At 36.8% G+C, this 14,867-nt stretch overlaps 1 protein-coding gene across 2 annotated transcripts; it reads right to left on the bottom strand.

Annotated features, from left to right (window-relative positions):
• Positions 1-750: 750 nt before the first annotated feature.
• On the bottom strand, positions 751-8,019 carry LOC145688210 (uncharacterized). Of its 2 annotated transcripts, none has more exons than XR_014131855.1 (2): positions 2,452-8,019; positions 751-1,887 (listed from the first exon to the last, which is right to left on the bottom strand). XR_014131855.1 is itself a non-coding variant. In XM_081762103.1 (2 exons), exons 1-2 carry the CDS (start codon positions 2,713-2,715, stop codon positions 1,801-1,803), a joined length of 351 nt encoding a protein of 116 aa, XP_081618229.1. In that variant the 5' UTR covers positions 2,716-8,019; the 3' UTR covers positions 1,457-1,800. The 2 variants fall into 2 exon arrangements, 1 of the variants encoding a protein (XP_081618229.1); XM_081762103.1 differs by having other exon boundaries at positions 1,457-1,887.
• Between the last annotated feature and the right edge of the window lie 6,848 nt (positions 8,020-14,867).

The raw sequence follows: 14,867 nt of genomic DNA, 5'->3' as shown, positions 1-14,867 counted from the left end.
TAGAATAGAATAGCATGGAAACGAGATTTATAGGTTAGCGCTCACCACTGGTGCGAGGGGTATCTGGTTTAATTCCAGGTCACGTGACTTTGTGCGCAACAGGTTTTTCTGTGTGTTCTTCCATTTCTTTCTATATACTTATTCCCTCAACTATTTCATAAACATTCACTTTAATTAAGCACTCGTCTCCTTTAACCTAAAGTGTTTAACCGTGGAGTGTTAAAAATATCGTTTTTTTCTTACCGTACTTCGCTAATAGTTCAATACGTAGATTACATATTAAAACTTAAAGTGCTGGTGTAAACTCTGAAAACATTTTGTGAGTAGTAAGGGCCTGACTTGGCCGAAGTTTAGACTTTGACCCCGACCTTTATGACGTCATAGGTCAAAGGTCAATGACCTTGGCCCGGGGTCAATGACCTAGGGGTACCTAGAACCACCCCCTCTAAATTTTGGCAGGGGTACCATGGACCACCCCCTAAATTTTGGCAGGGGTACATAGGACCACCCCCCTTAAATTTTGGAAATTGCCAAATCTAAAAAAATTGGTGTGGTAGGCTAGGACCACAGTGTGTACCTCTATTAGTATTGGGTGTCTATGTCGTTCCTTTTTATAGGTAAAAAATTGCCAAAAATTCAAATTTCGGGGGTTTTTTGACCTAATTTATCCCCTTTGATGAGGTGTTATTACCTTATATAGTTATATGGGCGTATACAGGGGTTCATTCCCTTTCATAAGACATGGGTATATTAAAGCACCCCTTGAAAAATTTGGGAGGGGTACCTTGGCACACCCCTTTAATTTTGGAAATTTTCCAATTTAAACATTTGGTATTATAGTATAGGACCCTAATATAGATCACTATAAATTTGGGTGGTTCACCTCATTCCCTTTTAGGGGTACAAAATTTCCAAAAATATAAACGTAAGCAATACGTTGTACCACGTGTTTGGTTTTCGACCTAATTTATCTGCTTGGATGAGGTCCTATTACCTTATATAGTTATATGGTCATGTATAGGGGTCCATTACCTATCATAAGACATAAGTACATTTGTGCACCCCTTTAATTTTAGAAATTGTCCAATTTAAACATTTGGTATTATAGTATAGGACCCTAATATAGATCACTATAAATTTGGGTGGTTCACCTCGTTCCCTTTTAGGGGTACAAAATTGCCAAATTTTAGTACAACCACGTGTTTGGTTTTTGGCCCAATTTATCCCCCTTTGATGAGGTTCTATTACCTTATATGATTACAGGGGTCTATTTCCTATCATAAGACATGGGTATATTGTTGCACCCTTCTTAAAATTTGGCAAGGGGTACACCCCCCTTCAATTTTTGGAAATAGTCCAATTTAAGCATAGGACAGGACCTCAGTATGTTTTGGTGGTTCTATTGCCAAATTTTTTAGTACAACCACGTGTTCGGTTATTGACTCAATTTATCCTATTTGATAAGGTTATAAGGTATGGACAGGTATCCCCTTTCAATTTGGTAGGACCCTTCGGGTGTAGTACGGTCACGTGATCGATGATTTGGTTTTGATGCGCGACGAGGTCCCTGGTTAATGTTCTCTAGGAATTAGGTGGAAACTTTGCCCAGGGTTCTCGTCTTATATCGCACAGTTCTTTAGGAGATTCTGATAACGTTGTATGTATCATATTGATGGAATGAACAATAAAAACACATAGATAAGCATAAATTGTATTTTATTCATTTTTCTGGTTTCTTCTTTTTCTTTCTTGTTACACTAAGGTATTGACAATGTTTGTATATTGAGCTGGGTTTCTTCATTAAACCGCCTCCTCTTCTTGATTGCGATGATTTGTTTCCATGTTTTGCAGCATAGCACCCGTTTGCAAAGCTTCGTATTGTGAATTCTGTAAAAAGAACGAGGAAAAAAATGATTAGTATAGAAATAGATGATGATAAAACAAATACACTTACAATGATAAATATGATAAAATTACCTGGAAGGTATATTGCAGTAGTCTACGATCATTAACCGTGGGTACTGTTGTGAACAAGTATTGGATTTCACGTAGAGATTTTCCTTGGGCTTTACAGCACAAATAAAAATAAGCATAATAGCCAGATACGGATGAACCAAGACTTTGCATTTGGCTATTATTATATTTATAGTACATACAATGAAGTTTTAAGAATGCAACATGTTGTGGTACATAAGGAGGAAGGCCATAGCTGTCAAAATATTCTCCAACACCGCGATTATCAATATAAATTGCAATCCAATGGCTTCCTAGTTTTGTGGATGGATCTGTATTTACAATGGTTGCCAGAGGAAGAGAAATCCGTTAGGGCAACTCATCGCTTGCAAATACCCCGGTAAAATGATTTCTGAATAATGGACTACCGTTTAAAGCACTAGCTAATTGTAATGTATTCAACATCGTGAATGGAAATGATACATAACGTATACGTACCTTGTAATTTAAAAGTCCAGGATAATGTTGCGCTGGTGGTCGATCTCTAGGAGTGAGGAAAACTCTCCATACACAATACAGTTTGCAGGTGCTGCTAATTTCTCTTGGAAATGGAACTTCCAATCGGATGGCTCCATGTCGTTGTAAATTCCAATAGTGACAATCTCCAGCAGAAGAATCGGGAGTTAGGTCAAATACAAACAGTGTATATCCATTCTTGTAGTCGGCTCTTGAAATTGTATTTCCAGTATTGGTAAAATGCATGCCAGAGCCTGAGAACAATGTGTGGTACGATGAAATGTAGAGATTTTCTTCAAAGTTGGGTTGCAATGGTTTTGAAGGTACAGCTTTTCCATCCACGTACAATGTAAAGAAATTAATGTTTAGATGTTGAAATTCAAATGGATTGCTGGTAATAGTTCCACTGGATGCTTCATTCGATGTAAATCTTACAATAATACGATTTGGCTATGTTCCCATAAACAGGTTTTCAATAGTTTTGGATTTTATATCCTTCGGGATGGTAAATGATTTCATTTGAACCCTTGTCAGAGGATACTTTGCCGGTGTAGATTGTAAAATTTTATTGTGTGCCAATTTGACACTAGGGCTGATGCTGACTTTTTTCACCTGCAACGATGCATCTAGAATATTGATTTTTGCATTGACACCACTTTCACTGGCCATAAGACAAAAGTTTGGTTTTGCAGGAATAAGTTTCACACGTAATTCCACTCCATGAATTAAAAATGTCACAATGAAGATGTCCAATCATATCGAATTTCATACTTTGTTTTGTCAGTTCATAGCGTTGTTGAAATCCTTTGTTCTTCCTGGTGGTTGCGTTCATATGACCAGCCGTATCTTGAAACCACATTGCTGTTTGTAAATGTGTATTTTTAGCTCCATCACTATAATTGAGCAGTTTTTCCAGGTACGAACGATACGGATGATTTTGTGACGGAAATGAAATCAGTTTATTGTTCAAGTAGATTTGTACTTCACTAAACATAGCATGTAGAAAATCATTGACAGGTGCAATTGCTTTATCCGTTTCGGTGAAGGAGGAACCATCTGGTTTCACAATTTGTGCTTGGATGTATAATAAGGTTTGTGGCAAATCAATATATTCATCACTGCTACCACTCACTACAAATTCTATTGGTGAATTTTCATCTATTGAACTAATTGGTTTGTAGCCAATAATACGATTGTCTAGAACACTGGTTTGCGTGGGTAACGTTGAAAAAATGTCCAATTCACTTTTTACACATTCACAGGATTGATGATGTAAGAAAGCCATCGTGGAATTAATCAAAAATATCTGGTGACGATGCCAATGATCTCTTCTTCATCTTATGTGATAATTTACGTCTCTTCGTAGGATTGATGGTGTTGTTGATCGTTGGAAGGTCAACCTCAAACTGAGCAGTCATCCCATTTTCGTTTATGATATCCACTTCCCAGCATAGTTTTCAACTTATTTTTAGCTTTTTCTTGTAAATTTGTTTTTGCCTCTTGCATACGTTGATGAAACGATTTTTCCAGCGGTTGATTCGAGATCACAACATCATTAATCATATTGGCACCTGATTTTAATAATTCTTTTCCCACAGTTTAAGCTCCTTGCTTCACAAGTGGTAACACTGAACGAAATAAACCACCAAGGAAACTTCCATTGTCATGTCCTGCTTGATAGGGACTTCCCACATAGACGTTGCCGATACCGGACAACGCTTCTTTTTGGTAGTATTGCAAATACGGATGTCATGACGACGACGACGGAAATGAGTTTTGTACACACCGTTCCAAAGGTGAATGGCATCCGATGACCTGTGCTATCCCTTATATCGATTTGTATTTGCTCAAAATTCATTTTTTCCACCGGAACATAATGTGCAGGATTAAAGATTTGTACTGCATGACTTCCAAAAATTTGATTCACAGGATCCATGTTGACAATTCGTAGCAAGGGTACCATTGTATCTCCAACAATGACAGATTCAATAATGTCACAGTAGACGTACATTTGTGATGGTAAGCCTAATCGTACATCCGGTGTATATTGTCCCTTTTCCATACCTTTTAAATCACTTTTCGGTTCAAATCCAAGCATTAAACTAACACTTGGTGAGATTTGTACAGAAGTATGGATTTCCTTATTGGGATGTCTTATGAGGCATATATTATTAGTTGCGTCATGAGATATAAATAAATTGGTTTCTTTATGATGTATATTAATTGCATGAATAAGATCCCGTATATTGTTATAATAGCGTACAGGGATCGTTACAAACTTTCACGGTTCTTGATCACTACTACTTGATGATTTGTAATATATTTTATTGTTTTTACTGTTATGTTCAGCAAAGAATGTGGATAATGAATCTCTACAATTGCCACATCCCATTTCTGGCGAAACTCTACACGTCGTTGTAATTTCGTAATATATGAAGTCAATGTATTTTCTGGAAAATAATCCATGGAACTATTACTGGGAAGTGTAACGTAAAAATCTTGATCAGGTTCCATTCTTCTTCTTCTTCTTCTTCAATGAAGTTGCAGGGATCCACGAATTGAATGAGGAAGGATATCCTTTCCACTGGACGAGATACTCCTTTCTGCGACCTTTTGTTCTTGTACGTAATATTTTATCGATGAGGAACGTCGAAGGGAGCGCCACTGGTTGTAATTCTTCTCTGTAGAAAACACCATCGATGAGTTGATGATTTAAATCCTCTAGTCGATACACTGGTGGGTTTCTTGGTACAATGGCTTTTACTCTAAATATTTCCCAAGTCCAGTTCTCGAGGTAACCCTTGTCAAGGATACGTTTTGTTTTACTTATACGAACAGTATCACTAACAGATAAATCCGTATCTTGTTTTGAACGTTATAGCTTTTTGTCGTATAAGTTATGCCACACCTCCAGTAAATTGTCCTGAGAAACGTTTGCAGGTGCCATTTTAATACTGGAATGCCGACTTTCATTGTATGCTTTTACAAGTAAAGGCAATACTTTGATGTAATTGTATGTTAGATATTTGGTAAAGTATTTCCACATACGATGTTTCAATGTCTGATTAAATCTTTCTGCGATGCTGGCTTTAATATCTGGATCCTTTGTTGTAACATGTTGCACGTTGTGTTTCCTGAGAAACTTTTGTACTGTCTTGTTGGTAAATTCAGTTCCTTGATCACTACGTAGCACAATTGGTTTCCTGTCCTGGAAAATCATTTCAAATACATTCATTATATCCTCGGCACTTTTTGATTTAGTGGTACAGCCCACCAGTACCGACTTAACACATCAATCACTGTAAGAATATAGCGGTAATTGTCATTATAGTTTTGAAGTGATTGTAAATCATTTAAATCACATTCCCATTGATCATCAATATTGTTGACAAGATAAAAATCTCTACGGAAACGACGACGTATAGGACGATGTAACGTGTAGGTAGGTTGTTTGTTTAACCAAAGTTTTATTTTGGCTAAAGGTATAGATTTTCCTGTGGCTTGCCATAATTTCTTTGCAGTAGAAAACGATGCAGGGTGTGCTGGATTGTAATAAATGGATTTCAACTTTTTGTTCATGGTTTGTACGTTGACCATTGTGGAATGATACGTTTTCTTTTTGGCCGGACTTATAAAACATCATCATCGTCATCTTCTTCTTCTTCTCCGGAAGAAAATAATTCAGGTGCCGGTTTTGGTGGTGCAGATCCTTCAGATGCTGTTGTACTATTATGCTTGACAATATAGTTTAATCTTCGTGGATTGCCAATCAATTCTTGAGGTGTGTTTGACGATGCAAGGCAGTTGCAAAACAATTCCCAGCATTGAGGATGGGTATGTTTCCTCGGTCGAGTCACATCGCACATTAAATCTACAATATTGGATCCATGTAGTTTATTATCGTTGATGTACACTGTTCCTTTATGATCCCACGTAATTGCGTCACCTTGTTTTAAACGACGGAATAGTAGTTCGGCTTTCTTACGATACATTTGTGGTATTGCGGCTAAAATTTATTGTTTCGTGCTATCGTCAACATTCGGGACGTCACCATCAGGTTTCATTGATGTAATTGTAAGTAGTATTGGTTCTTCTTGTTTACGTATCACATAAAGATATTTCTGTAATATTCTATTGTACTGATTCCATTTTTCTTCATCACTTGGATACGATGTATTCAATATAGATTGCATTTCACGATCGAGATTATATTCTCGATTTTCACTCGCACGGGATGATGATGCATGCATTCGTTGAAGCATTTCTGGTGGCACTAAAACCATCTTCTTGCTATGTTCCATGATGTTTATTGTTTAAACAAAATACTGGATAACACACTTCCTACAATAGGTGCAAGTAATGCAGTGAAGAATCCTCCTTGTTGTACGGCTAAATGTTTCTTCTTTTTATCCAAAGATTTTGTATTGTCTACGAGATAGCGGAGCGTGTTCTTGTAACGCTTTAATCTTGACTTCTGCGCACTTGTCAGTGGAACATTGCCTTTTAAGACATTATAACAACATTCACAAATACTATAAATTAATGAAGCGTCTGCATTGGCAATAATAGCTTTACGCAATCTTGGTTTAGCTTTGTGCAGAGCACGTAGCAGATCAGCGTGTTTCACTGTAGGAGACATCGTGACAGACTAAGTCATTCTTTTCACATGCACAATAATTTAAACATGTTTTGTTGGTACGTAAACATAATGATGCAAATCGTCGGGAAAATATTTGTACGAAATCGCATTTCATCGGGTGTATCTTGTTTAAGATCCATCAGTAAATAGCCATGTGGATTTCTTGTTGCGTCTGCATAACTTTCTTGTAGAAACAGTGGATGCTCAGGCATGATTTAATAACTCATATGCTTGATTTGTGACTTGTCACGTGGATTTTTAAACACCACCAAATACGAACAATTTAAACTCATATTTCTATTTGCTCTACTTTGATGAAATACATTTTGTGTTATAAAAATCACACTAATATTTCGATGATGCGATCCTTTCGTGAACATATCAACAATATCCTATTCACTTCTCGCATATGGTCATCAATAATAATAAAATGTGGTCCATCTTGAGGCTGAAAATCTTTCATTCGTGGAAGTCCTTCGTGAAACTCTACTGAAACCGGCATTGTTGCATACACGTCTTGCCATTCTGCATAATACCAGTATATCTTACGAAATTTCGCATTGATCATGGTTGGGAGATGTGACAGTAATCGCTTCACAAAATACGTTTTTCCACACCCACTAGGTCCTGCGAGAATACAGGTAAACGGATGTTTCCACTGTGTATCCATGATGAACACTAACACCTTGTTTCAAAAATGATGCGTATTTAAAGCGAGTACAAAATTTTTTTGTTTTAGTTTGTAAATTCTTGCACTCACTTGTTGGCGAGAAACGGAAAAACCGTTCATCTGTTTATCGAATAGTTGAAAACCGTTTATTTGTTAATCGAATAGTTAAAACCCGGATAACGTTTAACGGTTAACCGTGAAAGCTGATCACTGTTTGATTTAAATTCTACTTGAAAATTTTTTCGTTTGAAATTTTTGAAATTTTTGTTTAAATTTTTTTTTCAAAATTTTTGTTTCAAATTTTTAGTTTGAAATTTTTTTCGTTTCAAAAATATTGCTTCAAACATTTTTGTTTTGAAATTTCTTTAGTTTGAAAATTTTTTACGTTTCAAAATTTTTGTTTGAAGATTTTTAGTTTGAAATTTTTGTTTGAAAATTTTTCAAAATTTTTCGTTTCAAATTTTTGTTTTGAAAATTTTTTAGTTTCAAGATTTTCGTTTAAAAGTGCTCAGTGGTAGAGCGTTCACCTCTGGTGCTTGGGGTCCTGGGTTCGATCCCAGCCCCCGCCAAGTGGACTTTGTGGTGGACAAACACCGCGTGCGTGGGTTTTCCCGGGGTTCTCCCGTTTCCTCCCACTCTCTTCATTCCACCATTTCATTCATTACTCATCTTCACCGTCTCCTTTAGCCTAACCGGCATAACCGTGGGACGTAAAACTCAGAGATTTCGTTTAAAAGTTTTTCGATTCAATTTTTATTTTTGAAAACTTTGGTTTCATTTTTTTTAGTTTAAAAGTTGAAAAAAAGTTAAATGCCATGAATCTTTCCTTTCAAAGTTTCCACCTAATTCCTAGAGAACATTGACCAGGGACCTCGTCGCGCATCAAAACCAAATCATCGATCACGTGACCGTACTACACCCGAAGGGTCCTACCAAATTGAAAGGGGATACCTGTCCATACCTTATAACCTTATCAAATAGGATAAATTGAGTCAATAACCGAACACGTGGTTGTACTAAAAAATTTGGCAATAGGACCACCAAAAAATATTGAGGTCCTGTCCTATGCTTAAATTGGACAATTTCCAAAAATTGAAGGGGGGTGTACCCCTTGCCAAATTTTAAGAAGGGTGCAACAATATACCAATGTCTTATGATAGGAAATAGACCCCTGTAATCATACCGTATAAGGTAATAGGATCTCATCAAAGCTGATAAAATGGACCAAAAAACCAAACACGTGGTACAACGTATTGCTTACGTTTATATTTTGGCAATTTTTTGTACCCCTAAAAGGGAACGAGATGGTCCACCCAAATTTATAATGATATATATTAGGATCCAATACTATGATACCAAATGTTTAAGTTTGGCAATTTCTACAATTTAAGGGGTGGGCCAAGGTGCCCTTCCCGGGGTGCATCAATATACCCATGTCTTACGAAAGGGAATGGACACCTATACATGACCATATAACCGTATAAGGTAATAGAACCTCATCAAAGAGGGATAAATTGGGCCAAAAACCAAACACGTGGTTGTACTAAAATTTGGCAATTTTGTACCCCTAAAAGGGAACGAGGTGAACCACCCAAATTTATAGTGATCTATATTAGGGTCCTATACTATAATACCAAATGTTTAAATTGGAAAATTTCCAAAATTAAAGGGGTGGGCCAAGGTACCCCTCCCAAAAATTTAAAGGGGTGCACAAATGTACCTATGTCTTATGATAGGTAATGGACCCCTATACATGACCATATAACTATATAAGGTAATAGGACCTCATCCAAGCAGATAAATTAGGTCGAAAACCAAACACGTGGTACAACGTATTGCTTACGTTTATATTTTTGGAAATTTTGTACCCCTAAAAGGGAATGAGGTGAACCACCCAAATTTATCATAATACATATTAGGGTCCTATACTATAATACCCAATGTTTAAATTGGTCAATTTCCAAAATTTAAGGGTGTGCCAAGGTACCCCTCCCAAATTTTTTCAAGGGGTGCATTAATATACCCATGTCTTATGAAAGGGAATGAACCCCTGTATACGCCCATATAACTATATAAGGTAATAACACCTCATCAAAGGGGATAAATTAGGTCAAAAAACCCCCGAAATTTGAATTTTTGGCAATTTTTTACCCATAAAAGGGAACGACATAGACACCCAATACTAATAGAGGTACATACTGTGGTCCTAGGCTACCATACCAAATTTTTTAGATTTGGCAATTTCCAAAATTTAAGGGGCGTGGTCCTATGTACCCCTGCCAAAATTTAGAGGGGTGGTCCTAGGTCATTGATCTATGACGTCATAAAGGTCGGGGTCAAAGTCCAAACTTCGGCCAAGTCAGGCCCATACTACTTTGTGTAATGTAATTACTTGTAGATTATATAAGCTGATTGATTACAGCAATTTGGAACTATCATTTTCCTTTCATCAGGGAGGGTTTCAATCTTGCAAATTATTGTTCCAGGATTTTTGTATACCTATCTTAATGTTTATTTTTCACATCGTTTCGAGGAGGGGCTTAAAACCTGGAAACCTCTTGCGTACGCCGTTGTTCAAACACAAACTGTATACGGGTTCATTTAGTGTACTTTGCACGTCTTATATGAATCTCCCTCGTGGCTATATGAATGCTTCGGCCCGGGATTCCACGCGGGAGCTAGTGCGATTCAGATCCCATGTTAAGCTCTAGGTCAACGTCCCATAGAGCCTAGATGCTGAACGAGACGCTCAATTCCAAGTCAACCAACCAATCAAGTCTTACATTTTATGACCTCGAGCAAAGTTTTTCATCCTTCAAGTCTTGAACAAAAAGAACGTGATCAACCGAATTGAACGAACTCGAAATGTTTATTTCAATAATGTATACGCATTGCACATGGTGTGTATCATTGTAAGAATATGGATATTCATAGACTATTAACTGAAATTTAGACTGTCCAATTTTGTAAATAAAAAATAGCTTGCAATTCTTTACCGAGATAGTTATTTCTTAGATTTGACATTTACATAAAACCAGTGTCTACGAAACGAGAGGTTCGTGTTTATTCAATGAATTCACCCTAGATCTGTTTTTTTCTTCTTCAAATAAATCGAGAGCGCACATTACTAGCGATGAATAGCTCTTTTTCGAGTTGAGTTGAGTTTAACGTCCCGTTCAGCAGTGGAGCTATATGAGACAGGACCTACTGATTAACATGGAATCCGAACCACAGGAGCTCCCGCCGGGAATCGAACCCGGGTCTCCCACGCCAAAGGCGCGTACGCTAATATCTCTTTTCGAGTAAGACCTCTTTACCTCGTTCGTTGTTACAGACACACAGTAGTTCATGGTAGCAATGTTACTATCTTCTGCGAATTTTAACAAGTTGAAGATGTAGGTATAAAAAAAAAAACAAAAAAAACTGTTTATTCAAAAATTGACAGAGGATCTTACACGAAACATAGGAAGAATGCATTCCACATGCTACCAGAGAATAGCATGCCTCAAATCGGAATCTGTATGTTATAGCAACGATGTATAAAGAACAAAAACTAAATTGTTGTAACATGTGTAGAAATTTGGTGTGGTTCGTGGAATAAAAGACAAAGTTCTGAAACATTTAACAAAACTTTTTAGTTAAATAAGTATGAACTGTACAAAAGTATCTCTTACTATAAGGCTCTGAACCTTCTTATCTACCTGGTTCCGACACTGCTTCGGGTGATGAGAGAGAAATACAATAGACATTACAGAAACCAGATGTGCCCAATCCCCAACGTTCGTTTAACGATAAGAACATGAAAAGTTATTGAGGACGAATTGTCCACTGTGAGCGTTTGTTATTGACCATCCTATGCGTTCGAGTGTTATTAATGAGCTACGTACAGAAAAAAAAGCATTTGAAATTCATTGAGTAGCCTAATTCAAATAGATTTTAACACTTTCTGAAATGTACGCAATGCTATAATGTGAATATATAGCATGTCTAACTGCAGACGACAAAACCGTCTGTTAGCGCAATAAATAAAGAAGTTGTTCCAACAAAACATTTAAATTTCTGAAAACAAGAAATGCTTTTTATTGAATATACCATCAACATGCACGTCAGTGCGTGGCAGCCAAATTCCGCGAAGAAACTAAAAACTGGCCTGTACTGCCGTAAGCATGTTACACACGAACAAGAGCTTTGTGTAAAATCACCGATTTCAAGGCTCTCTAAAAACGACTCTATTAAGAGTAGAAATATGAGATTCGGAATTTAAGGAGATGTGCTCACACACCAAATCTCACATTTCTAGCTTCAACCATATTCGAGTACTGGACCTCTAAAATATGTAGTTTTCAGGTTCATTGATTCACTGACTCATCAAATTGATTAGGTATTCTCTGTCAAGAAAGTTTGTACATGTTTTTCGTGGGATAGTATCTTGCCCCTTGCTGCTATGAAAATAAAATACTACACATTACCCCATATCATTTCTCCAGTAGCTCCCTATTTGCTCATCAGTTAAAACAGTATTCCTGGGTATCGTGGCGAAAAGTGTATTTGCTTTTTCGTGCATTATACGAAAAACAGTGAGCGCAATAAAAACGAAACAAATACAATGCGATGTAAAGTGCTTGGACTCTTTCGACAAATCATTCAATGTAGCGCTATCTTTCCATGCAGGTCTTGATGGTGTAATCGGTAACACCGTGCGCTCAAGTTCACGGGATCCTCAGAACGATTCCCCCTAAAGACATACTTTTTATTTTCTTTACAACAATAAAAGTTTTTTTTAAAAAAAAAACTATCCAGTCATTCGAGAAAAGGAACTTGTGTAGAAACCAGTAGCAGATCCAGGGGGGCGATTGGGGGAATCGCCCCCCCCCCCCCACACACACACAAGAGGAAACTTTCTTATTTTATATATATAAATAAAACCCATCCCAGAGTTTGGACCTCTTAAAGGTAGCTCTAAGTAGCAGTATTCCAACTCACCGCTCCCCCCCCTTCCCGAGAAGTCCGTCCTGGATACGCCCCTGGTAGAAACACAACATTTCGCTTTTCTATTCATATTATCGCGAAGAAATATGATCATTTCCTGCAGTTCAAACCGTAGACAATAAGTTAGCGAATAATGTTTTTCGAATAGACCTTAAAGTCGCAAGTTTCTTAGGAAAACAGTGTCCATTTACTATTATTATTGTTATTATTATTACTAGAATGAAAAAGAAGCTATCGATAGAAACAGAAGAGATATATTTATGTCAGATTCTTTTTAGGTTTACACATGAACGTAATAATATAATTACATTTATGGATTGACAGATAGAATTATTATTTTATGAGAACAAAAAATGGAGTATAAATGTGTTAGCTGGTAGCATTAATGAATTTTGTTTCGCCCTTCTTCTAGATAGGTTGAGTTGATTTTGAGTTTAACATTCTTCTCAGCAGAAAGGCTATATGAGATGGGACCTACTGATTAACGTGGAATCCGAAACACATGATCTCCTGCCGGGAATCGAACCCTGGTCTTCTGCTAGATAGGAAGGGGAGATGACACCTTGAATAGAATCCTTCTTGTGACTAGAGTTGTAAGTTCGATCACTATTTGTAATTTCTATTATTCCTTTAATGTTTTATCAACGTTGCATGTAGCGTTGAAGCTAATAATAACTTGTTAGCGAAATCACGTGTAAAATTTGAAGACCGAGTTAGTTGTGTAAATTCGCACACAGATTGAGGTAACGAAGCCACAGTAATGTGCGTATGTCTCTTGAACAAAGAAAGTTTCTCTGCTCTGGCCACTCTCCCTCGTAGAGTATTCGACAGCAAGGTGGTCTGAAGATCTTGTAGTCCACGGATGGATTCCCGCGCACGAAGAACCATTTTTATTTCTTCAGCACAAGTAGAAAAGGAAGGGAAAAAAACGAATCGAGACGCATGAAGTTTAGAGCTAACAAGTAAGACCGAACCAAAGGTATGGGTCATTACGTGATTTGTTTAAAGAAACAATAAAATGGAGGAAAATTGTTTTGTCTGTGTCTAGAAATGGAGTATAAATGAAAGAAGAAACTACACTTCTGTCCAGAATTTCTGTCGCATCTCTTTCAAAATTACATAAGTAGAAATAACTCTCTTTCTTATGATAGAAAATGTTAAATGTCTTCTTAGAAATATGCAGAAAAGGGAAACCACATATTAAAAAAATATATTTTTGTAAAAAAAATTAAGAAATAAAGAAGTTATAATTAATAAGAGAAATCTCCGAAACTCGTCACCAAATTCTAAGTTCTATTTTCCTAAGCGTGGGAAACGCGCGGCGAAATTTACAGAGAGAGAGGGAATTTTACGCTTTATTAGAAATACAACGTAAATCTTTCATCATGTTAGTTACTATACATACTGCACAGCTCTAATAATAATACATATTAAACATTTTATACGTAAACAAACAAATAAAAGGAAATAAGCCCCAAAATATGCAAAGCGATCAGTCAGTTTGTGGCAGTGATTTTCTAATATGCGTTTACTAAGAGAATGAACCTTACCCTACCTTCGTAGAGTAGACGGTTAATGCGCGCTCCTTGAGTATTTTGTTTTATCCACGATCAGTTCGAATCCCATACCCTATGCTGCCCTCCTTTTTTTAATAGAAAAACGTAGCTGGTTCTATTCCCGTCAGAACACAAAAAATAATTTCCTTTTCATTTACTATTATTAATAATCTATTATTTTTAACCTGAAGAGCATAAACGTGAAACATTAAACTAAATAATTCCGTTTCAGTCTTGTCCAGTGATTTCATTGCCTCAATCATCAATTGTTGCGATCGTACTATATACTACCTTGGCTTGTCGCAGCTGATCCGAATTTGAATGTGGTCTTTTTGTGGTTGTTCAAAGATTCAATGCTTGTTTATGTTATTTTGTCGGCTATCACTATTGCTGTGCCAAGCTGTCTTTCCTTCAGGCAGTTACCTGGATGAAACCATCTAACCATTAGCTTGTAGCTCATGCCTACGTGTTCTGTGTTGTGCTTAGCACAGTAGTCTTAATACGAATAAAGCAATCTTTTCCTTTCTATATGAAGTCTATCACA

Source organism: Thermobia domestica, chromosome 6, assembly GCF_964235325.1.
Source record: "Thermobia domestica chromosome 6, izTheDome1.hap1.1, whole genome shotgun sequence".
Lineage (NCBI taxonomy): Eukaryota > Metazoa > Arthropoda > Insecta > Zygentoma > Lepismatidae > Thermobia > Thermobia domestica.
Note: the sequence above shows the minus strand (reverse complement) of the source record. Positions and strands in the feature narration are given on the sequence as shown.

What these genes read in the sequence shown, in the direction of transcription:
- LOC145688210 (XM_081762103.1), bottom strand. Translation starts at nt 2,715, where the DNA reads ATGCATTTTACCAATACTGGAAATACAATTTCAAGAGCCGACTACAAG. An exon ending in CTGGACTTTTAAATTACAAG is followed by an intron (nt 1,888 to 2,451) that starts GTACGTATACGT and finishes TTCTTTTTACAG; the next exon opens with AATTCACAATACGAAGCTTT.